A 27,027-nucleotide genomic window follows, 5' to 3' on the forward strand; every position below is an offset into this window, starting at 1 on the left:
TTTAACACACTGACTGCCACACTAGGAAAAAAAATTTCCTGGAGCCATGGTGTTTTATTAAAACAAAACAATCCTTTCTAATTTGTTATTTTTTGTGCATGAATTATATGCAACACAATCCACGATTTTGAATTAAATTGTCAATATTAACTGTAACAATAAGAACATCAACAAGTAAGATTTTCATGAACCAATTGCAGGGTTTTGCTTCAAGAGGCCCTGGGCTCAAAACTAGTCTGTGTTAAATACAAGTCACATGGCAATCAATGTGTTAATTGGCAAGGCATAAAAGTAATGGATAAATAATTGCACAGGTATCTAAAATGCAGCTTAAAAACACTCACATGCAGTGTCAGGCTGATACCTGAATGTACCCAGCTATTTGCCTCATTGTATGGAAACCTTTAAGGTGTTAGACTGGGTGAGGCATCTCACATCCGTAATCCCAGTGCTTTGGGAGGCCGAGGTGGGAGGATCAATTGACGCCAGGAGTTCAAGACCATCCTGGGCAACATAGCAAGAACCCATCTCTGTAAAAAAATTTTTTTTTTTTTTTTTTTTCCACTTAGCTAGGTATAGTGGCACATGCCTGTAGTCCCAGCTACTTGGGAGGCTGAGGCGGGAGGATCACTTGAACCCAGGAGTTTGAGGTTACAGTGAGCTGTGACCGTGCCACTGTGCTCCAGCCTGGGCAACAAAGTGAGACCCCTATCTCTAACTAATAAATAAATAAAGGGGTTAGCATTTGTCAAAATTCATTGAAGTGTATACCTAAAATAAGTATATTTTATTGTATATAAATTATATATAAAATAAGGTGTAGGGATTAAAATACACCCTAATAACTTAAGTGAGGTGTAAGGATGGGGAGAATTAATACCCTAAGTCTAATTAGCCAACAATAAATGAATGGAATGTGGAAAACCTAATAAATGAAAGCTGAGTGTAGTGTGCGTATAATTTGTTCTGTACTCTATATAATGAAGTATATCTGATTGCTGATGCACTTATGGTAATATCAAAATTCATAAATTTACTGACTTCTTGTAAAGTCTCCTATCTGAAATGTACATGAATGAACACACTTATATATGCACTCTTATTTGTTTTTGGAACTGTCTGTCTCTCTCCCTTCCCTCCTAAGACTCCAAAGGAATGAAACAATTCTTTAAAATGATTGAAAAACATTATAACATTTGTTGCTGAAACAGACCGGCTTCTGTTCTTCTCCCAGAAATATGGTGGTGGCTTTGAAGGAGCTATCTATTCGGGGTGACTTTCGAACTACAGTTGAATACCTGATCAAGCTATTAGAGACTGAAAGCTTTCAGTTGAATAGAATTGACACTGGCTGGCTGGACAGACTGATAGCAGAAAAAGTACAGGTATGTATTTCTCCACTTGCATAAACAGCTTCTAGGATTGGGTTCTTATGGACTTGTGGTGTGATTAATCCTGTCACTAAATGAAATTTATTTGATTCTAATGTAAATGGTTCTTGATCTACCTGGAAAATCTAGGAGTCAGTGTAATTTTAGCACTGTAAGAATTCTTGTGTCTGTATTATATAATCATTTTATATGTTCTAGTATTACTTCCTGAGGTATATTTGAAGAGAGGCATGCAGAGTTTGAAATACTTTTTCTTTCTTCATTTGAAATTTAATCTGGTTCAGAGTTGCCAACTTCTACATCTCCAGATGCTAATGAGAGGGGCCTCCGTTAAATCAACAGAGTTATCATTTGTTCCCAAATTGGTGGGCTAATCTAAATTATCCAAGATTTTGTATAAAACCATTAGATTCATCTAAATTTCCTGAAAGTCCAAATTTTGGCTATATACAGTAGCCAAATCTTTGTATCTTTTTGAATTTATTTCTGATAAAAGCCAGTCTTTAAGTTGGTCTTTGATCAGCTCAGTGGAAATCTTAGAGAGAGTGGAAGAAAAATTGTAGTTGTTTTTCATCTCTATTCAAATGGTATCTCTGTTTAAATTCTAAAAGTAAATGTGTTCATTTTTCTCTCAAAAATTAGGCAATGAAAATAGAGATTTTCGTTGCTATCTGTTTATTCACAGCAAATGTGAGCCTGATTTCATCTGATGGGCTGTGGTGCCAAGTGACCATGCTTTTAATCTGCTGTCTTTTTCTTTTTTTCAGGCAGAGCGACCCGACACCATGTTGGGAGTTGTATGTGGGGCTCTCCATGTGGCAGATGTTAGTCTGCGGAATAGCATCTCTAACTTTCTTCACTCCTTAGAGAGGTAGGCTTTGTTTCTTGTAGACTACACAAGAAAACCAATGTGGTCCTGAATATAGGGCTGAAGCTCAAAAGACACATTTATTCTTCTGTCCATTCCTGACACCTTATGAGTGGTACTTGTTATTCATAGACTGTGGTGGCAAGGGAGAGAGGGGATGTAGAAGTTTACAACAAGTTATTTTGTGACTCTCATTGCAGATTCTACAAATTAGCTTGTACCACAGTAAGAACAGATTGCTTTCTAAAAAACTGGAATCCAGCTACAATAAATATTGTGTCCTATATAAGCATCAAATCTCCCCCAAACCCTGTTGATAAAAATCTGGTATTTATCCCTAGCATTGAACCCTAAATATTTCATGTATTACTTGTATCACCTTTTAGGAATTAATAATTGAGGCTGATATTCAAGTTGACCTCATGAGTCTTTCAAGTAAAGGGTCAGACATGTATGGGGCTGAACTAATTTCTAACACTGATTCTGGAGACTGAGCTGTTCCTTTGAGTCCCCAGAGGAATGGTCCAGGGGGCTAATCACTTTAAAGCACTTTAATCACAGGCACTTTATTTCCTTCTGTGTTGTTAGACTTATGTCAGCTCCCTTTTGAAGTGTCTGAAAGGAAGAAAAACAAAATTTTAAAAATTGAACTGAGATTTCACCGTTACTCAAGGCCTATGATAAATATCTTTCACTCTGTTACTCTCATGCACTAAAACCAAAGCTAAATCCCTCAGTGTGCCTTTCAACTCCTTATAGACATCGGCCTCTTATTACCAATCCAGTCTTACTTATTTTTATTCCTCAACATACAATCTCTAACCTAGTGAAATGCTTTCTCTGTTGCTCTACAGATAGGTGACATGCAATCTCCTCTGCAAGCCCCTTGCCCTCCTTTTTTAATGTTCTTGTTTTTAATTTGTTTTTAAAATTGTATCTTGAAATAATTGCAGACTTTTAAGAGTTGAGTGAATAGTAAGCGTAATTTCTATATATTCTTTGCCCAGGTTCACCAGTTACTACCACCTTGTCATACTTGCTTTATCACTCCCTTTCTCTCTTATTATCAAAAGTCTTTCTTGATGTTTCTCCCTTTAGTAATATCCTCCCTTTCTCCTCCACCGCTGCCTTTTTTTAAAGACCCCCAAATAAAGTCCCAGTTACTAGGAATAGATGTGAGTTGATTACACTGAAGTTTTTATTATTTTTTAAAGTTTTATCTTTATTTATTTTTAAGAACAAGTAATGCATTCACATGGTTCAAAATTCAAAAGACACAAAAAGAATATGTCATGAAAAGTCTGAGGCTGTTCCTTCTTACCTCTGTTCTTTGACCACACCGTTTTCTTCCCTGTAGTCAATCCATGTTACCAGTTTCTTCTCTAACCTTCCAGAGGTATCCTAAACTTATATAAACATATACATGTCATATTTGTTTCTTTCCACCTCCTGGTTTTTTAAAACCAAATGGTAGCATACTCTGAGGCTGTTCTTTATCTTGCTTTTTTCCCTCAACAGTATATTTTAGAGTGTTTCATATTAGTTGGTAAAAGGCTTCATCTTTTTAATGACTGTATTTTATTATATATATGAAAAGATGCTCAACAGCATTAATCATTGGGGAAATACAAATCAAAACCACAATGAGATATCACCTCACACCCATTAGGATGCCTGCTGTCAAAAAACAGAAAATAACAAGTGTTGGCAAGGATGTAGAGAAATTGCAACACTTGTGCACTATTGGTGAGAATGTAAAATGGTACAGCCACTATGGAAAAACAGTATTGTAATTCCTCAAACAATTAAAAATATGATCTAGCAGTACCACTTCTGGGTATTCTGAACAAACTGAAAGCAGAGTCTCAAAGAGATACTTGCACACCCTTGTTCATAGCAGCATTATTCATAGTAGATAAAAGGTGGAAACAACGCAAATGTTCACTGATGGATGAATGGATAAATAAAATGTGGTATGTACATACAATGGAATGTTATTCAGCCTTAAAAAGGAAGGAAATTCTGACACAGGCTAAGACATGGATGATTCTTAAGAACATTAGGTTTAGTGAAATAAGCTAGTCATAAAACAACTAATACTACATGATTTCACTTATGAGGTATCAGGAGTAGTCAGATTTATAGAAACAGAAAGTGGAATGATGGTTGCCAGGGATTAGGGGGAGGGGGAAATGGGAGTTATTGTTTAAAAGGTATAGAGTTTCAGTTTTGCCAGATGAAAAAGTTCTAGAGATTGGTAGGTTGCATAATAGTGTTAATATACTTACCACTGTAGAACTGTACATTTAATAAAGGTTAAGATGATAAATTTTATATTATGTGTATTTTACTATAATTAAAAATAAAAAATTCCATGATATGGTTCTTTCATCACTTATGTGATCAGTCCCTTATAGATGGATAGTCATATAGGTTGTTTCTAGTCTTTTGATATTCCAGAAAATAATACAATCAATAATCTTTTAGATTGCTTTATAAACTATTAGAACTTTCTAGAAGTAAGTGTCTTTTACATTGCTGTTCTTTCAGGGGTCAAGTCCTTCCTGCTCATACGCTTCTGAATACAGTAGATGTTGAACTTATCTATGAGGGAGTGAAATATGTACTTAAGGTATGCTGAACTCCACTGAAGCCTGCACCTTACTTTTTGTCTCTCTTTGTTAGCTCTCTTTCTTTATGTCAAGAAGCAGGGGGAAATGTCTGATTTGGTGCAGGGATGGAGGTGTTAGTGAAATTATAGTCATTATTTATGTCAGTAGCCTGAAGCAGTATTTCATGATTCTGTGAAAATCTCTTTAGTTCCTCAACTTCACATATACTGCCAAGAGATAAAGGAGAGACAGGGAACAACTAGAGCAGAGAGAAGCAACTAAGGTAACCCAATTTGCTTACCTCACGACCGAGCCATTCCTAACTCTGATGCAGATACCACCAGTGCCATGAATTAGCTTCCTTCTGACAGATCTTTCTTACCTCTGTTTTCGCAGCATAGAATTTTGTCCCGGGCTCTACTTGGAAGGGATATACTGATTCGCCTCTTCTCGTTCTCCTTCCCATACAGGTTACTCGACAGTCCCCCAACTCCTATGTGGTGATCATGAATGGCTCATGTGTAGAAGTAGATGTACATCGGCTGAGTGACGGAGGACTGCTTTTGTCCTATGATGGCAGCAGTTACACTACGTACATGAAGGAGGAAGTAGATAGGTAAGTGGCTGAGGTGCATTTGCTGGTCACTGTATTAACCTTTTCTTAGTCACTAGCTCTTGGAATTTGGCACTCATTTTTAGTTAAAAAGATAGCACATGGACTTAACAAAAACTTCAAGAGTGCTAAAATGTTTACAATTAAAAACATGTCTACCTACGCTCCAATATGAGTGGACAATGAAAAATAAGTTACTCTGTTTATAAGGTTAGCTGTTAACAGTTTCTTGTATTTTTGTATGCATATACAAGTTACATATATGTACATACTGCTCTTCCTTTAAATATATTTGCAAATAAAAATATCCTTTAAATATTGTACTTTATATTCTCTTTTAACATATTGCAGACTGTTCAATACCAGCTATAGTATTGTGAGAATTAAATGAATTAACACATTTAAATTGTTTATAACATTGGTTGCAACAGGGTTCAAGAAATGTTGGCTACTACATCATCATCATCTTTGTGTGTGTTTTTTTAATAGAGGTACCTATTCTTTTTAATAGCCATGTAGTATTCCATTGTGTAACTGTACCCTAATTTATTTAATGTGATCCTTATTGAAGGAAATTTTTATTTGATATTATAAACAAAGATGCAATGAATATCCTCTGTGTGTGTGTGTTTAGAATAAAGGTTTCAGTGTTTTTTTCTTTTAAGATTGACTTTTCTACCATTCATTCACCTTTACATCCTGAGGTGCTTTATTGGTTTATATATTCCCACTTGTCTCTTAGATATCGCATCACGATTGGCAATAAAACCTGTGTGTTTGAGAAGGAAAATGACCCGTCGGTGATGCGCTCACCTTCTGCTGGGAAGTTAATCCAGTACATTGTGGAGGATGGAGGTCATGTGTTTGCTGGCCAGTGCTATGCTGAGATTGAGGTCAGTGTGGTGAATGGGCTGTAGGGTCATGGGAGGGGAGGTAGAAAAAGGATCGACTGGGGTGGACTAGGCTGAAAAATAGCAGAAAGGAAATAGAAAGGAAAGAAAGTAAGTTGGTTTAATTGGAATTGTGAACCTTAAGATTTTAAAAACAAATACAAAGCTTGCAGTTTTTCTTTGACAGATGAGGAATCTCTAGCTCTCAAAATAGATACTTGAATGTTAGATACACTAACTGCTGGCTGTATAGAGAACATATGATAGGTGGAATCGGGCTCCAAAACAGAAAAGTAGTTGAATATGATGAATTCTAAGAAAGCCAACCACAGAGTGCAGAGGGCTGCCTAACCCAAATCAAGGTAGGGTATGTAGTAACGGAAAATATTCTGAAAGCAAGGACATTTGATCATAGTTCTGATAGATAGTAATAGAGCAGGTGAGAAAGGACAGGGAAGAGTGTTTAAATTTGAAGGAATAGCATGTATGAAATCTCAGAAATAAGAGAGTGGATGTATTTAGGGAACTGCAAGTCTATATTGGTACTGCTTAAGAACAGACTCAAGTTTACAGGGAGTGGCAAGCAAAGATGCTAAAGAAATAATGTGAGGTCTTGAACATGAGGTCATAAAGGATCTTATAAGCTATACTAGTATAAGTTTAGACCATCCTGAAGGCAGTGGGAATCATTGAAGGATTTTAAGTGGAAAAGTGGTATGATGAGATCTGAGCTCTAGCATAATTGCTTCTAGTGACCTTGCTGGAGGTGTCACTAGGTGGAGAAATCTCTTAGGAGGTTTTGAAAGTACTCTAGGCCAGAAATGATAAGGGCCTAAACCAAACAGATGGCAAGAGAGGAAGATTTTTGAGAGAGTTTAGAACCTGTCTGGGGTTGATAATTGGTAGATATGGGAGAAAGAGGAGTGCAGAATAACCCTTAGGGTTTTGCCTATATATCTTAGGTAGACAGACTGAGAGTGACAGCCTGGATCCACTGGTATGAGGAGGCTAAATTCTTCCTCACTTCTAAGTACAAACCAAGTAAAATTATAAACTATGGCAAAATGGTTTTAAAAGTTAAAAATGGGAAATGTCAGTAACTGTTACCTTATTATTTCCTAAAACAAGGTCCCTAGAGATTTTCTAATTGCTTGCCTTGGTAGTCCCTAGGAGAGTTTGATAAATTCATATTTTTTTCTGGGTCAACTTTTCCCTTAGATGCTAAGGGAAAAACCAACCTCTTTTAAACATTTACCTGTATAAAGAGAGGTCAGATTCTTAATTTATTGTATTTTTCACTAAAGGTGATGAAGATGGTAATGACCTTAACAGCTGCAGAGTCTGGCTGTATCCATTACGTCAAGCGGCCTGGAGCAGCTCTTGACCCTGGCTGTGTAATAGCCAAAATGCAGCTGGACAACCCCAGCAAGGTTCAGCAGGTGAGTGGGAAGGTACTCTGAATATTGCTCTCCAAGAGCTGAAGAACGTGGTAGTTTGGAGGGGCAAGTGATTTCAAGTGCTTGGTTTGCTGGTTTTTCTTAAGCTGCTTTCTTCCCTTATCTTATGCTTTGTATTTGTGCCGATAGTATTGTGGAACTAGAGCTTCCAAGAGTTACTACAATGCTAAGATTCTGTAATTTCCTCTTGATGTTTCCCCCATTGACTTCCCTTCTGGTAGCTAGGCATAGTGAAAGGATGTCTTAATTTTGGATGATGACTCTTAAGTTGTAGTAGTGAGTTTGTACCCAGAATAGAAGGTAGTGGATGACTTGATCTCTTGTTGGGGTTGACAGGCTGAGCTTCACACGGGTAGTCTGCCACGGATCCAGAGCACGGCACTCAGAGGCGAGAAGCTCCATCGAGTGTTCCACTACATCTTGGATAATCTGGTCAACATAATGAATGGATACTGCCTTCCAGATCCTTTCTTTAGCAGCAGGGTATGAGTGACTTATCTTGGGGAAGGGATATACAAATGGGGTACCTAGTCTCCAAAATAGTTTAAAGTCTCATAATGATTTTATAGAGGGAGGGAAAGAAAGCTGTTTGGCCTGGAACTCCGTCACCTTTAGGTGTGGGATTTGAAGTCTTTAAATCCTTGCTTCTTATCTTTGTCATGGACTTCACATTTAACTGGAATTATTCCTTTTAAAAACCAGAGAATAGGGGCAATGTTAGATGCTTACGTTGCAATTTTACCTTTTTTTCTTTTTTTATACATTGCAATTTTAAAGTAAGTACTATATGATAGTGAATCCAGATACAGCTGACCCATGAACAACACAAGTTTGAACTGCATGGGTCCATTTATAAGTGGATTTTTTTCAACCAAACTCAAATTGAAAATACAGAATTTGTGGGATATGAAACCCAGGTATATGGAGGGATGACTTTTCATGTGCACAAGTTTCATAGGTCTGGTTATGGGGTTGAGTATGCACAAATTTTGGTATATGCAGGGGTCCTGGACCCAATCCCCTGTCTATACCAGGGGATGACTATATATCATTTTATTTTCGGGATTGTGTTAACTTTGGGTCCTATTTTATCATTTCTTTCTTCTTAGGTAAAAGACTGGGTGGAGCGGTTGATGAAGACCCTCAGAGATCCCTCCCTTCCTCTCCTAGAATTGCAAGATATCATGACCAGTGTCTCTGGCCGTATCCCTCCCAATGTGGAGAAGTCTATCAAGAAGGAAATGGCTCAGTATGCTAGCAACATCACCTCAGTCCTCTGTCAGTTTCCCAGCCAACAGGTATTTATATGATGATGGTATCATTATTTTCCACTGGCTACCAATGCTGGAGTTCATGTTGTAGAAATCCTTCCTATTTGGATCCTCCAATGTTGACACTCTTTACAATTTTAAGCACTGTAGTCTTCACAAAACTGCCTCAGGATATAAGTTTAATAGTGAAAGTACTGTATGTGAAATTTAAAGTATCTATGGTGGCCGGGCGCGGTCGCTCACGCCTGTAATCCTAGCACTCTGGGAGGCCGAGGCGAGTGGATCGCTCGAAGTCAGGAGTTCGAGATCAGCCTTTTCCTACTGAAAAATAGGAAAGAAATTATCTGGCCAACTAAATATATATATAGAAAAAATTAGCTGGGCATGGTGGCGCATGCCTGTAGTCCCAGCTACTCGGGAGGCTGAGGCAGTGGGATTGCTTAAGCCCAGGAGTTTGAGGTTGCTGTGAGCTAGGCTGACGCCACGGCACTCACTCTAGCCCGGGCAACACAGCGAGACTCTGTCTCAAAAAAAAAAAAAAGTATCTATGGTTATGAGAAAAGCATGCTTTGGCCATGTACTCCATATAGCTTTATTCTTGGGGCTATTCCCTAATTAGAGGTATTGGCATGAATTTAAAGTAGAGGGATATAGGTAGCTTTATTATCAGAGACTTCCTTACTACTGTCTCAGCAGTATCATTACACCTTGCCTATAAAGCAGATTTTCGTATAGGAAGTATAGCTAAGCAAGTGGGGAGTAAAGTTTGGATCTTGACCTTAAACATACCTTGCCTGTCAGAGCCTCTGGTAAGATGACAGTTTTTGTGATGTAGTCATTAATCCATCTGGGAAAGGAAAAAAGAAGTAAAAGTTACTTGCTTATTTAGCCTAAGACCCTAAATAAACTATGCTCAGTAACTTCCAGCTGCTGCCAACATGTGAAAGATAGGAATTGTCTTGTTACAACTAAGAAGATTCCTAGCAGTGATGCTGTAAAGGCTAATGCTTTGGGTCTCTTTGTTGGGAGGCTTCATTTTTTTCTCCTTTCTTATGCCTTAGATTGCCAACATCCTAGATAGCCATGCAGCTACACTGAACCGCAAATCTGAACGGGAAGTCTTCTTCATGAACACTCAGAGCATTGTACAACTGGTACAGAGGTAGTTACATGTAACTCCGGATTCCATCCTCATACCTTCCTTTCTTTTCAGTGGTGAAGAGATTTACTTGAGGTTTGACTTTGAGAAATTAGGAACACCTTGTATCTTAGAAAATAACTTGTATCTTCTAAATATCTTAGAATTATGAGCTATCACTCATACTCAATATTTCTGATGACTTCTTAATGTCCTACATCTTTCCATCAATTATTCAGGCACAGAAATTTTGGGGCTTTGTTTTTCCTTGCCATTTTGATGAAGCTCCTAATTTTTCTTCTGGCACAGGATCCATCATGACATTTGTGCTTCTTAGCTTATGGAACCAAGTGGTAGACTAAAGGGATATTCACAGAGCATTTTTAACTTTAAGATGCTTATAAATTTTTCAGATATCCCTTAGCCATTCAAGAGTGTGGTAATAATTTCTACTCAGCAGTATGAACTGAATCAGGGTGTCGTTAGGTAGGGCTACACAGTTTTTTGGTTTGGCATTTTTTTTTGTTTGTTTTTTGTTTTGTTTTGTTTTTGTTTTTTCTTTTTGAGACAGAGTCTCGTTCTGTCACCAGGCGAATGCAGCGGCATGATCACAGCTCATTGCAAGCTCAAACTCCTGGGCTCTAGTGATCCTGCCTCAGCCTCCCAGATATCTAAGACTACAGGCTCACGCCACCATGCCTGGCTAATTTTTAAATTTTTTGTAGAGATGTGGTCTTGCTGTGTTGCCCAGGCTGGTCTTGAACTCCTGGCCTCAAGCAATCTTCCTGCCATGGCCTCTTAAAGTGCGGGGATTATAGGTGTGAGCTACTGCACCTGGCCTTTTATTTTGTTTTTTTTTTTAATTGACAAATAATAGTTGTACATATTCATGAGGTACATAGTGATATTTTGATACATATAATGTATAGTGATCAGATCAGGGTAATTAGCATGTCCATTTCAAACATCATTTCTTTGGGTTGGGAACTTTCAATATCCTAGTTATTTGAAACTATATAATATGTTATTGTTAATTATAGTTATCCTAGAATGGTATAGAACACTAGAACTTTTCTCTCCTATCTAGCTGTAATTTTGTGTCTTTTAGTATATGATTTTTTGTTTTTGTCTTTTCTTTTTTCTTTTATTTAAAAAGTTTTGTCTACAGTGAGATTTTATTTAGACTTGGAATTTTTTTTTTTTTTTTTTTTTTGAGATAGAGTCTCATTCTGTCATCCCACCTAGAGTGCAGTGGCATCTCATGGCTCACTGCCACCTCAAACACCTGGGCTCAAGCAGTTTTCCTGCCTTGGCCTCCCGAGTACGTGGGACTAGAGGCGCATGCTCCCATGCCCAGCTAATTTTTCTATTTTTTTTTTTATAGAGACAGGGGTCTCACTCTTGCTCAGGCTGGTCTCAAACTCCTGAGCTCAAGTGATCCTCCCACCTCCCAGAGTGTTAGGATTACAGGCTTGAGCCACTGTGCCTGGCCTAGACTTGTAATTTAAATTAATTTGGTTAGTTGATTCTAGGCTGCCCTTTATTCAGAGGAAAAGCAATGCAGTGGAAAGGCTAGAAAGTAAATTTGGCCCTCGGGTTTATTATTTAATAGTTTATTATTTAATAGCGTTGGCCTGTCAGGTTTTTTAGTGGAGACTTTTTCTATTTGCCTAGGTACCGAAGTGGCATCCGAGGCCACATGAAGGCTGTGGTGATGGATCTGCTCCGGCAGTATCTGCGAGTGGAGACACAATTCCAGAATGGTAAGCCTCTTCCTCAGGACTCTCTATCTAAGGAAGTTTCTGATTCTTGAGCAACCCAAACTATCCGTTTAGGACTGTGTGAGAGCTAAGCCAGTTTATTCTGTCACCAACACTTCCCATTAACAAACTCTTCTGCCTTTCACCACTCCCTGAAAAACTGAACTTCCATATCCACTAGTGCCAAAGAAAAAACAGCAACAAAAAATAGCTTGATGAAACGGTGAATCCAGTTTTTTTCTGGTAAAGTTCGGAGATAATTTTTCTGGTAGAGATCAGCATTCCTATTGACATCTTCTTGACCTTGTACAGTGAGAGTTGGTTGAGTCATGACCTAGCTGAAAATGAGAAACCTGTATCAGAAGAGCTTGCCTCTCAGCAGCTAATCCATGGATGGAGCCCATCTGGGAAAGGCTCAGATTTTCCAGTACTTTTTGGTGTATCATTTAGGTGGAATTTATCCCTGGCTTTCCCTGAAGAGCTTCACTAAATGATGTATATAGTCTCTAAGTGTGAAATACCTTGGCTATGATTCTAAGTTATATACTGCCTGTATTGCTTCCTGCCACAAGATGGCAGTGAAATACCACAGAATTTGAAACATTACCTAAATTATCTGTTCTTCTCCCTTTTGTATCCTTTAAAAGATGTCTCTGCCACTTGTGACCAGCAAAAATCCTCAGGTGGATATTAGCAGACTGAATCCAGCAATGCATAAAGTAATGCATTACCACCAAGTTTGCTTTATCCCACTAATACAAGGTTTATTAACATTGGGAAGGTCAATTAATGTAATTTATCATGTTGGTTAGAGGAGGAGAAAACATAGTCATCATCTCAAGATAATGAGGGGGGAGTGCATTTTACAAAATTAAATATTCATTCATGAAAAACTCTTGGACACTAGGAGTGAAATGGAACTTTTTAAATCTTGTAAAGAGGACCCACAAAAAATCTGCAGGATATAATGATAAAATGTTCAAAGCATTCTCTTTACGATTAGGAGTAAGACAAGGACAACTGCTATTACTACTTCTATTCAGCATCATACTGGATGTCCTAGCCAGTGCAGTAAGACAAGAAAAAGAATTAAAAAGTGTAAGAGCTCAACAGGAGTAAGGAAATAAATCTGCTACTGTTAAGCTTAATATGATGTCTACTTAGAAATATGATGTCTAGGCCAGGCACGGTGGCTCACGCCTGTAATCCTAGCCCTCTGGGAGGCCGAGGCGGGTGGATCGCTCGAGGTCAGGAGTTTGAGACCAGCCTGAGTGAGACCTCGTCTCTACTAAAAATAGAAATAAATTATCTGGACAACTAAAAATACATATAGAAAAAATTAGCCGGGCATGGTGGCGCATGCCTGTAGTCCCAGCTACTTGGGAGGCTGAGGCAGTAGGATCGTTTAAGCCCAGGAGTTTGAGGTTGCTATGAGCTAGGCTGATGCCATGGCACTCACTCTAGCCCAGGCAACAAAGTGAGACTCTGTCTCAAAAAAAAAAAAAAAAAAAAAAAAAAAAAAGAAATATGATGTCTACTTAGAAAGCCTCAAAGAATCCACAGATTTATTATTAAATTATTTAGTCTAACATGGTTGCTGGATACAAAAGTCAACATACAGAATTCTATTGTATTTCTCTACAGTAGATCAATTGTTTAGAAAAACAATTTAGAAAAATATACCATTTAAAATAGCAAACAAAAGATGAAATACTGAGGAGTAAATCTAACAAAAAATGTACAAGCTTCTTTTAGAGAAAATTATAATCAGTGAAGAAGAGCTAAGTAAATATCAAGGTCTTAAACTGGAACATATACAAGGTATCCAGAAAGTATCTAGCTATTATTACTATAACAGGAATAGTTTGCGTGACATCAGTGTAACTTGGTAGCCAAGGAGAGTGGACTGGAATGTGCATGCGTGAACAATGATGACTTCTCTGTGCTAATCAGTGGGGCACTAGATGCCGTTGAGTGAGTGTGTGTACTGTGTGGCCATCGCATTCAAAATGACTGAGCAAGTAGAGCAACAAATGTCCATCAATTTTTGTATTAAGCTTGAACATTCCTCCACGGAAACTATGCCAATGATTCAGAAGGCTTTCAGGGATGATGCAATGAGTGTAGGGCGAATAAAAGTGTGGCACAAACTCTTCAAAGATGGTTGAGAATCTGTTGAAAGTGATCCACATCCTGGAAGGCCTGCAACAAGCAAAACACCTGAGAATGTTGAACGTGTATGGGTTAGGTTAAGAGATGCTGGGAGAACTGTGTGAGATCCTAAGGTTTCCACTTTGAAGGGGAATGAGGCATTATTGTCTTATGTATGATGTTCCTGTATCTACTTCAATAAATGTCTCTATTTTTCATATTACATGGCTGGATACTTTCTGGACAGACCCTGTTCACTATTACAGGGCTGTTGATTCTCCCTAAATTCATCTGTAGATTCATTGACATTCTAATAAAAATTCTATTAGAGTATTTATGTGGAATTTGTCAAGCTAATTCTAAAATTTACATGAAAGAAAAATCTGACAATAACCAAGATACTCCTAAAGAAATAGAAGGTGAAAATACTTGCCCAGATATCAAGATTTAATAGAAAGCCATATAATTAAGAAACTGTGATATTGGGGTAGGGACAGATTTGTAGACCAATGGAACTTAATAGCCCAGAAACAGATCTACCCATATGAAAACTTACTTTGTGATAGAGCAGGCATTGTAGATCATGAGGAAAGGATAGATTTTTTTTCCCCAATAAATCATATTAGCACAATGGATTATTCATTTGTAAAACCAAAAAAAAAAAAAAAAGGGAAAGAAGGCTGGGTATGGTGGCTCATGTCTGTAATCCCAGTGCTTTAGGGTACCAAGGTGGGAGGATCACTTAAGGCCAGGACTTGAAGACCATCCTGGGCAACATAGCAAGTCTTCATCTCTACAAAAATTAAAAAATTAGCCAGGCATCGTGGTGCTCATCTGTAGTTCCAGCTACTTGGGAGGCTGAGGCAGGAGTATTGCTTGAACCCTGGAGTTCAAGGTTGCAGCAAACTATGATTGTGCCACTGAACTCCAGCCTTGGTGACAGAGCAAGATCATGTCAAAAGAAGGGGAGAGAGAGAGAGAGAGAAGAGAAAGAAAGGAAAGAGAAAGAAAAGAAAAGAAAAGAAAAACAAGAAATTGGATCCCTACTTTATACGTTAAAGACTAGCATATGTACTAAAGAGGCAAAACTCCTAAATTTTTAGGAGAATATCCTTATGACTTCAGGGTAGGGAAGATTTTTTGCACAAAACTTTTTGTACAAGACACAGCAAGTGCAAACTAGAAAGGAAGGGGTTGATTAATTCAACCCCACTTAAGAACTTCTGTTCATCAAAATACACCATGAAAGACTGAAAATATAAGCCACAAAGTGGGAGAAAATAGTTACAAACTATACCCCTAACAAAGGGATTAGTGTCTAGAGAACAGCTATCAGTCAACCAGTAAAAAAGCATCCTATTAGAAAAATGGACAAAAGATATTTCACAGAAGAGGAGCATAAATAATCTGTAAACTTAAAAAAATGCTCAATCCCATTAGTAATTATAGCAATGTGAACCAAAACCACAGTGAGGTTTGCAAACATTTAAAAGTCACATCATCTTTACTGCTTCTGTAAGTGGAATTGCAAATTGACATACCACTTTGGAGAACAGTTTGTCAGTACCTAATAAAGTTGGAACTTATTTGTATACTTCAACCTAGTAATTTCATTCCTAGATAATATACTGTAGATAAACTCTTACATGTTTATTAGGAAACATATATAGGACTGTTCATAATTGCCAAAAAGACAGGAAACAATCTAAATATACACAAGTAGAATAGATCATTGAATTCTAGTATATTCCTACAATGGATTACTATACAGCAGGGAAAATGGATGAACCAAGGTACACACATGAACAAAAGGATGAATCTCAAGAGCATAACGTTGAAGGAAGGAAATCCTGCAGTGATTCCATTTTTATCAGGTTCAAAAACTGGAAAATTAAAGTATACATACATTGGTGGTAAATGTAAAGAAAAGCCAAAGAATGATTAACATAAGGTTAAGCTTAGTAGCTATTTCTGAGGAGGAGCACATAAGGGTCATCAAAGATACTAAAGATGCTCTAAAACTTTAGTAGCTTTAAAATAGCTCATGGCTGTTTATTTCAACTGTTAGTATATATCTTATATATTCTTCTGTGTGTGTATTTCACAATTAAAAGTCTTAAAAAAGGGAACACTTGGTATCATTGCTTTCTTTCTGTTAGTGTCTCCTCTCACCCCAGGTAAATGTGTTCTTTTTATTTTCCCTGGTCCCAATAATTCCTACTGCCAAAGTGTATTTCTGTTGTTATTTCAAAAGTATGTCTTGGTAGGGAAAAATATGAATTTATATAGGATAAACAATTTTTAAACAGCTTCTATTTTGGTCTAAATGGTTTTTTATGAAATTGGCAGCTCTCCAGATATTGTAGTCTACTGTCTTTCAAATGTATTTTAGTTTCATTTTGAAAAAAAAAATGCTTATGTTGATCTCTAATATTTAAAACAGATAAAAGCAGGATTGGCCCTGGTTGAATATACTCTGTATTCTAGGAAACCATCATAATGCAGTTTGAATGTCACTGTTCTGGTTTGTAGCTTAACATGGAATCTGAATGAGGTGATAATCCTTTACTATTTTCATGATTTCATAAAATTCTGACCCTTGAGAATATTCAAACACTAATTCTTCTTTACTTAAAAATTTAATTCTGAGGTAAGCTATTTTCTAAAGAACTGAATATTACTTATATCCCATGGTAGATAGCACTAGAGTATACAGGGGGCTTATGCTTCTTTTGTAAAACATAGGTTTCCTACTTGGAACTAATGTGCCCCTGGTGGCCATATGGAAGGCCAATGAAAATATACATAACTTTAGTCTCCCTACAGACTTTTTGACTTAATACAGGATTCTCCTTGATCTATACCTTGGTTTGGATTTGGAATTTCTAGGCATTGCTTAGCTGTTTCAAGGACTTGGGGGGAAACGTTGATTCTAGAGGCAGAAGCCACACTTCTTATGGATATTGATAAGTTTGGTGTGGTTTTATCTTTTTGAGCTACAGCTCTACCTACCAGTTAGGGTGAAACATTTTCAGTGAATCAAACATGGAGCCAGCATTTCAAACTCTGGGTTAGACCTTAAAGATCATTAAGTTTAATGGTATTGACTTTTTTTTTAAGCAGCAGAACCCTCTTTTCTAAGGAAATCATGCCAAGAAGCTAAATGAGAGAATTTAGAGTAAGAGTAGGGTTGGAGTTATTCCCAACCTCTCAGCATTTAAGGTACCCTCCCCCCCCAATTTTTTTAATGTCGTGAAATTGAGGCCTGGAGAGGTAAAATGATTTGCCCAGGAGCACCTAGTAAATTAGTAACAGAACTAGGCCTTGAGCCCCCAGGTCTTACATCTAAATTGCCTGACTCTAGTCAAGTATTCCTTTTAAATCACACTGCCAGTGCTGTACAAATTCATCCAAGAATATTAAGATATTTCTTCTCACTGCTCATCAGGTGAATTATAGGCATTAAAAAACAAATAGCATGTAAATTTGAACATATATACGGTGTGAAGACTAGTTCCCTTTGCTGCTTGCAGGTCACTATGACAAATGTGTGTTCGCCCTTCGGGAAGAGAACAAAAGTGACATGAACACTGTACTGAACTACATCTTCTCTCATGCTCAAGTCACCAAGAAGAATCTTCTGGTCACAATGCTTATTGTGAGTATCATTTTTCAGAACCTCTAAGGATGGTTGTTACTATGCAAAAAGTATTTTTTCCTCCTGATGTCTATGGTCAGAGAAAAAGCTACTGTCTTTTGTAATTATGGGATGAGTGGGGCTTGGCTTGTGGATTAACAATTTCTTACATCCACCTTTGTCCTTGATCTGAAGGAACTGCTCTGGTTAGGAAAGGACTGTACTGGCTATTACACGTATAGTCATGCACAGGAACTCAAATCCTTTGATGCTGTTTAGAAATTCCCCATGCTTCACATTCCTGTTGTCATCATGACAGCAGCTTTAAAGTTTAATCTTATCTAGCTAATGTACACTTTCATTTTAACTCTTGTTGGTGCCGTAGATATAAGCAATAGCTCTCATGTCAAAAAACAAAACTATTAGAAATCCAGCACTACCCCTCCGCCACCAAGAAACTTAAATTTATTCTGCATCTTCTTTAGTCCCTGTTAGTTTTATGTATTAATACATGAAAATGTAAGCTCAGATTATTGTATTGATAAAAGGTATATGATTTTGTCCCCATAACCTAGTAATATAAAAATTAGTAGAAAGTAGGAATGAGAGGTAAGACTAGTCAATGTGAATAGGACTAATGTACATTTGACCAGTGGGTAGAATTTTTGTGGAGTTAAGGGTTTTTAAAGATGATTTGCAAGTCCTTCACTTCTAGATCTTTCTGGTTGAGTTAATTCTAGGAATCAGAACAATAGGACTATTCTTAGTATCCTTCACCCCTCTGGTCCTGAGCAATGGGGGACTGTAGTTAGTACCTTTTCACCCCTAGAGTTTTCTTCCTTGTCCCTTTGTGGAATCAGCGTTCTTGGTACCTTAATTCTATCCTTTCTTCTTGGAGGAAAAAAACCCAAAATCTTCGTGGCCATTTTTTATTTCAATCAGAATGAAGGGAAACTATCACCCTCATATCTCTGGTTAACAACAGTGCCACTCATTCAGTTATCTACCAGCTGGTTTACTCTAAAGGATGTAACATTTTTAAGAATAGCCTTTTTAAGTAAAAAGAATAACCTTTTTAAAATAGGTGATTACAGGAAGAGTTCATTACCTTTGCTACCCTAGAATGGCTGGGTGGTGGGGAAACCAGAAGATGCATTTGAGAGGGAAAAAAAATATGTCAGCACTATGTAATAGTTCAACTTCCCCAAGTGACAGGTTTCAGCAAAGAAATGATACAATCTATGGCAACTTGCTAATTTTTTTTTCTCAGTCAGGAGAGGGATGAAATCTCAGACTATTTAGATTTTTTTTTTTATTTTAATGAAAGAATTGTTAATTCTCATTTGGATAAAGCCACGACTTTGTGACAGAAAAGGGTAATGATGAGGGGGATAGAAGAATCTGTCAGTTTGGACCTAAAATGGGGTGGAATTTGCCTGTATAAGAAGCTAATTACGGTGAGTTTTTCATCTTATTATGATTACCTTTTTAAGAACTTAACAGTTTTCTGCACTAAAAATAGACCAAAGCCCAGAATCCTTGGAGCAGCAGAAGAGTAATGATCGTCCAAGACTGTCGCTGGGTTTCTTAAATTCTAATTTGTAAGATATAGGGGCTCGGCTCGCTCCTTTTGCGGAGTGATTGTAAGTAACGCTTGCCTTAAGAATCTCATTATTGGAACACGGAGCCATATTTCCTCTGAGAATTCTGGAGTAGCTTTGAGCCGGGGCTGTTCATTTCTCAAGTAATCACGCTGGTGTGATGGAGAGAGAAAATGGCAGCTGTTCGGAGCTCAGGCCTTCAATTTTCTTCAGAGTCCAGTCACTCAAGTGTGTAATTACACGGGGGGTGCTGCAGAGGCGTTGGGCCCTGTCAGAGAACTGGTTTGAGGCTTTGCTTTCTGCTTTTGCCAGTCAGGACAGGCAGAAGCCAATGGGACTCTGACTTGCTGCTGTTCTCCCCCCAGCCCCCCCACCTTGTATCCTGATTACTTCTTACCTGCACGGATAGTACCCAAACTTTCTTTCCGACAGGCTGAGCTCTTTGGAGAAAAGAGCTGTTTCAGAGTTTGGGTTTGTGTGAATAGGAAAAAGGAGGAGGAGGAGGCGGCGGCGGAGGAGGAGGACAGTTGAAGATGCAAATGAAAAAGCTGGATTTGTCCTTTTCTTTATTTTGGCATCATCATGTTTTTTTTTTAACAAAACAAAACAAGACTCAGTAAGCTTAATAGGATCTGTAAGCTTTCCTATCATTAATTTCTTTTGAAATATTAGTTTTCACTTCATCTTAGAGATTTGGAAATCAAGAAATTAATTGATGTGGTTAAGCTCAGGGCCAGCTAGCAATGACTTATGGAACATGGATAAAGCTCAGATGGTGCACCTTTCAGATCTAATACTACTGAATGCCAGACATGTCTTCCTCTTTCCTTCTTTGGCAATGGTCAGCCGCTCCCCCTTCCCCCTTCCTCGCCCTTCTCCTGCCCCACATCTGCGTTAATGGCAGTAGCTGGTGAGAGCCATTTTAGTTGTCTGGATTATTCTTTCTGCAGGTCTTACTGTCTTTTACAGGTGTCACCTCAACATGGTAGCACTTTGATTCCCTCAGCTTGTGTTCTCTGCTGGTTAGCCTTTCTTTGCTTACCTTGGCTTCCTTATTGATGGTTATGTGCCCAGCATTCCAATATCTGCTTTCTAGAAGCAGGAACATTGATAGTGTGCTTTGCTCAACTAGTTGATGATTTCTGGGGCTTTTGAACCTAAAGGGAGAAATCAAGAAAATCAGGCTTCTGTGAATCAATGTCATGAGATATGGGCTGCTCCAGTAAAGAGGTACGTTGATCCTCTCTGGGCGTTAGCATAACTAGTGGTAACTTGTCTCAAGGACTCTTGAGAAATTTCTTCTAATCTTTCACTCTGTCTGGAAAGCAGAATATCAAGTAAAAGGTTAAAGTCTCATCAAGTTGCCTCCATTTGGAGAAACATTGTGGCACAATTGAAAATGAAGTCTGGAAGGCCAATAATAAATTTATTTTTTGAAAGCTCTTCTTATTTCATAAATTTAATTTTATATGAAAAATCTTAGAGCTTAGAACATTGTTTATGTTTGCTTAGAGATATTTAAGGGACTCTTTTGCCAAATTAAGCTATTTGGTACAAATAAAAAGTATTGGTACCCTCATAGTCATCTAGATGGCAATGTACATATTTTATATAACCACCTTGATGCTGAGTGGTCGTCCCTTCACTGCTTATATTTTAATTCTGGTAGGGGCCACAAGAACTTGCTATAAACTGTGCTTCCATATGAATAATGTCGTGCATATGAGCCTCTGACTTAGTTTCAACAGGGAACATTTAAAATGTTGATCAGCACCTTTCCTTACTCTTCCTAACGTGACTACAACTATTAGTAATCTTGTCTAACGTGTCAATAAAGAACAGTCTTTCTTAGTAATTCCAAGTTTATTGAATAAGGGTGCTATTAACAATTTCTTGTTAAACCTGTCCCATGACATCTTTGGAATGTCAAAAAATCCATGTGAGGCTGGAGGAAGCTGAAAGAAGTCCTTTGCTGATAGTGGGATTAGTGCCTCACCCAACTGAACAGTGTCTTGAGGGCATTACACATAAGGTCACATTCTTTTCATTTTGAATTGCCTTCCTTAGAGGCATTTAATGCCTGGGATACTAAAATCAAGTTGGACTATATATTGGGCTCTTCTGTCAGTCAGCTGCATAACTTTGGCTATGGTTTTGATACTTCAGGATAAACTAATGGAAGTAGTGGTTTATTTATACTGTTTGATATATCACATCCCAGAGAAGTCTGATTTCTATACTTTATCACAAGGAGCCCAGGAAGATTGTCAGTTTGTGGTCATGAACAAATAATTAGTTGACTTTTATTTTTTCTAATCTCCATGGTTCACTTTTCTTACAGACAAGGTTCTTTTTCCCTAAGCCCCTTTTCACTTCCTTTCTTTCATAGTGGAAATGAAATAAAAAAGTGGTTTTGTATGTTTTGCTTTGTTTTGTTTTTCAAGTTAGAACATGATTTGTAGCTAAGTAAGAAGATGACAACATTTTTCTTTATTTTAATCTCTAAAGGTAAATTTAGATTTCCTTTAAAGCCACAGTCCCCAACCTTTTTGGCACTAGGGATCGATTTCATGGAAGGCAGTTTTTCCACAGACCAAGGGTGGGAGGGGTGGGGGGGGGATGGTTTTGGGATGATTCAAGTACATTACATTTATTGTGCTAACCTCTCTGCTAATGATAATCTGTATTTACAGCTGCTCCCCAGTGCTAGCATCACCACCTCAGCTCCACCTTAGATCATCAGGCATTAGATTCTCATAAGGAACACGCAACCTAGATCCCCTGCATATGCAGTTTACAGTAGGGTTTGTGGTCCTATGAGAATCTGATGCCACTGCTAATCTGACAGGAGGTGGAGCTTATGTGGTTATGCTAGCAATGGGGAGCTGCTGTAAATACAGATGAAGCTTCACTGGCTTGTCCGCTCATCTGCTGTGTGGCCTGGTTCCTAACAGGCCACAGACTGGTACTGATCTGCGGCCTGGGGGTTGGGGACTGCTGCTTTAAATGGAAAACATTCCATATCAAATCTGATATAGGTTGGGGAGGTGACTTGTTCTTATTTTGTCTTGTTGGCTTTTGTCATGTCTGGCTATTTGCATAGTAACTGAGCTGTGGCATTACCCATAACAGTTTTTAGACGTTTTGGTGGGTCATTCTGATGATTGCAGTAGGTATCTCCAATATGTTTGCTCCATTAGGAAAAGAGGGATTTAGTAGGAAAAACTTATCTTGGTTTCTCTGCCCACTGGTGTCTGTCTTTTATTTCCTTCTGTCTTTTTATGGTCTTATCTCTGGTGATTTTACATATTCCCTTGAAACTCTATTTTGCTCATTAGTTCTCAGAGAAAGATGAGACTTGCATTTTCTTTCTCCTCTTTGCTTTTATGCCTAGGATAGGTGGAACAGGTCCTCTAATCAACAGAACCCTGGATTTCTCTTCACTTTAATAGCAGCTTTTATTTTTCTTACTCAGATGAGTGAATTCTCTGTGTTAAATGGATGAAAATAATACTTGCAGTTGCTTAACTATAGATCCCATCATATGTTTTATGACTCAGGATGGTTGGAGCAGACCTCTGGTTGGTGGATTGGGGAACCAGAATCTCATTTTCTGGGGGAAAAAAATTGAGAAGCCTTCTTCCCAGCATAATGGTTTTGAGTACTCCCAAAGTATTTACCTGTGAAAGGTTGTAGGGGTTTTGGAAAAAGTGTTGTGGGGCATGCATGTTTTCCCCAAGGGCCAAAAGTCCCATGCTTTTATTTATAGTGCTGTGATAAAGGGCTCTAAAAAGTAGCCCTGAGATGGCGAAGGTTAAGGATGAAGTAGGGATTCTTCAAGAAAAGGGCTGATATCAAGGTGGGGAGAAGATTAAAAAGCAGCAACAGGTAGGCCCTTTGTGATCTGATTGTCTTTCAAGGCCCATTGAGGGGGAGAATAAAGATTTACTAAACTATAAAGGCCATGATTTCAAACTCCAATTAGAAGAAATGATATCTAAATACATATATTTTATATGGTGTGATATTAAGAACTACCACCAATAGCTCTGTAAAATTAAAAAAGGACAGACATTTATAAAAATTGCATTTACAGTTTTTCAGCTTAAATGGAAATTACATGGATAATGGATGAATTTAGGGAATAAACTAATATTCCTCTGGACTCAAGTAGAAATATTTCTCTTTCAATACAATAAGGAGTAACATTTTTTAATGTTTAGGAGAGGCAGGACCCAATACTGAATAAACCATGGATTCTATAGTAGGAGCATGTTTTTTTCCTCTAAACCAGCTAAGGATTCACCGTGTTTATTTATTTATTTTTATTATTATTTTTTGGAGACTAGGTCTCACTCTTTTGCCCAGGCGAGAGTGCAGTGCCACCATCATAGCTCACTACAGCCTCAAACTCCTGGGCTCAAGTGATTCTCTTGCCTCAACCTCCTGAGTTGCTGGGACTACAGGTGTGCACTATTAGCCACACCTGGCTAATTTGTCTTTTTTTTTTTTTGTAGAGGCGGGGTCTCCCTGTTTTGCCTAGGCTGTTCTCAAACTCCTGGCCTCAAGTGATCCTCCTTCCTCGGCCTCCCAAAGTGCTGGGATTACAGGCATGAGCCACCACTCCCAGCCAGGATTCATCATGTTTAAATATCATGGAATGATTCTTGGTACAGGAAGAGGATAAATGATTTTGGGTACAGAATTGCCAGAATATGGGATGGTGTTTTTCATTAGTATGTATTTATAAATGAAAACTTTGTTCTTATGTTTCTGTTTTGCATCCTCCTGGGATGCTGAACATTTGTTTTGTGGAATGAAAACCACCAGGGTGGTTCCTTTTGCCTTGTTTCTACCTTCTTTCCAAAAATGGAAGAGGAAACAGGAAGGCCTTTAGTCCCTATATTATTTGAGACTTCTTAAAACTTTGAGACATCATCTGTTATTTCTTACTCAGAATCCCCTTGACCCCTTTTAGTAGTCTCTGATGATTTCTTCTGCATGTTAAAAACATAGTGTTGATTTATAAAGAAATACATTAGGAATTTTGAATCTGAATGACTGAGGTATTTGGGCTGCTTCTCCTTAGCAGAACTTCCTCTGGGATCTTCTTTACCACATTGTTTAAGGTAAAAATAATAGAGAGTTTACATTTTACTATTAATTTAGCTGTGTTTACTTAGTTTTCATTTGCTTTCTCCATTTCAAAAAATCCTGTCCACCTGTTATTTTTAATGTGGATCTGTATGTTCTTTTTTAGGATCAGTTGTGTGGCCGGGACCCTACTTTCACTGATGAGCTACTGAATATCCTCACTGAGCTAACTCAACTCAGTAAGACCACCAATGCTAAAGTGGCGCTTCGAGCACGCCAGGTAAGGTAACAAAAGAACATTGGTTATCTTGAAGGGGGGGGTGGTTTTCATGGATTGGGCAACCCTAGACTCAATGAGCTTTTACTTAATCACTTTACAAAGATCATGCAATTTTCTATGTATGCCACGTTTTCCCCTGAACAAATGTTTTCATGTGGTATATGTTTTTTGAAGAGAAAGGAAAATATTAATGTTGAGTCTCTTTAAAATAGGGGCCCTTTCCCTTAAAAAAAATCCTGTTATCATTCCCTACCCTCCCAAGTATCCCTGTGACAGTAAACCAGGGTCAGGTGGAGGAAAGGACACTGAGGGAAGGAAATAGACTCAGTATTTCTTACTTCCCAAAGGGAGCTTAGAAGCAGATGAAAACTTTTAAGTGCATAGGAAATAATCAAGTGTGGAAAGCAGAAAGATAATGAAATGAATCTTAGGCACTAGCAGTCAGAACGACCCCAGAGAAGTCCAGTTAGTTTCACCCTGCAATCTTCATTTCCATTCCAAAGGATTTCAGCAGGGAAGCCCAGCGATGGTGCTCCCTTTGTGTTTCAGTGCGTGGGCATTGACAAGGAAGCAGCATTTGAAGCTGTTCAGTGACCTTCTGCTTTCTCTACAATTGTATCCATGTCAGTGAACTGCTCAAAGTTATTGAACCTCTCAGTGACCTGCTGAGGGTATTCAGATCCTATCGTGTCCCTGTTTGTTTGTTTGTGACACTGCTTTCACTCCCTCTGCCCCTCACATGCAGTGGTGTTACTTCCTGACGCCTTCTCCTTGGTGCTGACTACCTAGGGCTGTCAAAGCAGCTTTTCCTAGTCTTTTTTTCCACTTCAGAGTTGCAAAAGGCTAGCTATGCTGCATCCACCTTCCCCACAGCTGCTTCCTGCCAGACCTGATTCCCAATTAACAGCTAGTCATGCAGTCCCCAGGACTAGCAGCTTTGCAATGGTAAATCACATGCACTGATGGAACTTGATTGAAGTTGTTTTCTCTCCCTTCCCCCAACCCCCCATGGGAAATTGCCACAACGCAAATCATGGTGAGAGTCAACTGAGATTCAGTATTTGGTGGCGTTGGCTTTATGTTATAGAACCTAGAAGTTGTTTTACTTGGTCTCTGTTTTATCTTTGATGCCTGCACTTACAGATTTATATTTATTGCTTTTGTATCAGAGCTGCCTAATAGGAGCCTAGAATAATCACTCCCTCAGGAACTTAGGCCTTTTATTTTGCTCTCACTCTAGGTTCTTATTGCCTCCCATTTGCCATCATATGAGCTTCGCCATAACCAAGTCGAGTCTATCTTCCTATCAGCTATTGACATGTACGGACATCAGTTTTGCATTGAGAACCTACAGGTATATGGCCCTTTTCTACCACTCTGCACTCTTGTACCCTTTATTCCCAAGCATAGTTTAATTAAGCAATTAATAAGTTAATTTTGATTTTCCATGTAATGAAGTTTCATTCTTTGACTTTCTAAGATGATTTATAATGATTGATTTTTAAGAATATTGTTTCATAGAAATGCTGTTAGAGTTGTGGTTTAGCTTAAAAATCTAATAGGCCTGCCTTGATAGAAATATCCCATTGAAGTCTCTGCCTCTTGTGCTTTTACCTACAAAGTATTCTAGGCCAGAATTAAGTGGCACCACTGGTTGATTTGTGATATATATTTTATAATATATATATATATTTTTTTCGCTCACTATTCTCTAATGATTTCTGATATTTGAATCAAATATATACATAGATGTTACGAGGAGACAAAGCTATTTAAGTATCATTTAATCTTAATTTTATTTTATGCTTACTATTAAGCTTTAAAAACAGCCAATTTTATAAGAGATTGTTGGCTAATTTTACTACTAATTAGAAAGACTGCAACTATCATTTTTTTAAAAAACATAATTTTCTTAGCAGTGACTTTCTATTTTTCTACCTGGAAGCAAGGATACTATTGTTATATCTGGCCAATGGGAACCTTAAGACTTTCTGTAAGGTTTTCTCTTGGACAACCTAAAGGGAGAAGGATGTTTTTTCTTATTTGGTTCATAGTTGAAATCTAGGGTTTACCACAGTGGAGCATTGAGATAATATTTAGAAAGTAGAGTACAGATACATGTTAAAAAGGATAATAATAATAGTCATAAACATATATTAACATGTAATTAATGCATTGTTAATGCATCATTCTAAGAATTTCACTTATACTAGCACATATAGTGCCACAGCCCTATGAGGATAGGTATTATTATTTTCCCCATT

General features: G+C 37.9%; 1 protein-coding gene across 2 annotated transcripts in view; it reads left to right on the forward strand.

The window, feature by feature from the left end:
* Positions 1–27,027, forward strand: part of ACACA (acetyl-CoA carboxylase alpha) — a 231,332-nt gene that overhangs the window by 78,519 nt on the left and 125,786 nt on the right. For both annotated transcript variants that reach the window (XM_045525552.1, XM_045525551.1), the window contains 13 exons: positions 1,235–1,385; positions 2,159–2,262; positions 4,810–4,891; positions 5,342–5,487; positions 6,227–6,377; positions 7,679–7,813; positions 8,168–8,314; positions 8,941–9,129; positions 10,164–10,264; positions 11,915–12,003; positions 17,685–17,809; positions 24,650–24,763; positions 26,004–26,117. In XM_045525552.1, coding sequence (XP_045381508.1) covers positions 1,235–1,385; positions 2,159–2,262; positions 4,810–4,891; positions 5,342–5,487; positions 6,227–6,377; positions 7,679–7,813; positions 8,168–8,314; positions 8,941–9,129; positions 10,164–10,264; positions 11,915–12,003; positions 17,685–17,809; positions 24,650–24,763; positions 26,004–26,117 — 1,648 coding nt within the window. The remainder of the gene's footprint in view (positions 1–1,234; positions 1,386–2,158; positions 2,263–4,809; positions 4,892–5,341; positions 5,488–6,226; positions 6,378–7,678; positions 7,814–8,167; positions 8,315–8,940; positions 9,130–10,163; positions 10,265–11,914; positions 12,004–17,684; positions 17,810–24,649; positions 24,764–26,003; positions 26,118–27,027) is intronic.

Source organism: Lemur catta, chromosome 15 (assembly GCF_020740605.2).
Source record: "Lemur catta isolate mLemCat1 chromosome 15, mLemCat1.pri, whole genome shotgun sequence".
Lineage (NCBI taxonomy): Eukaryota > Metazoa > Chordata > Mammalia > Primates > Lemuridae > Lemur > Lemur catta.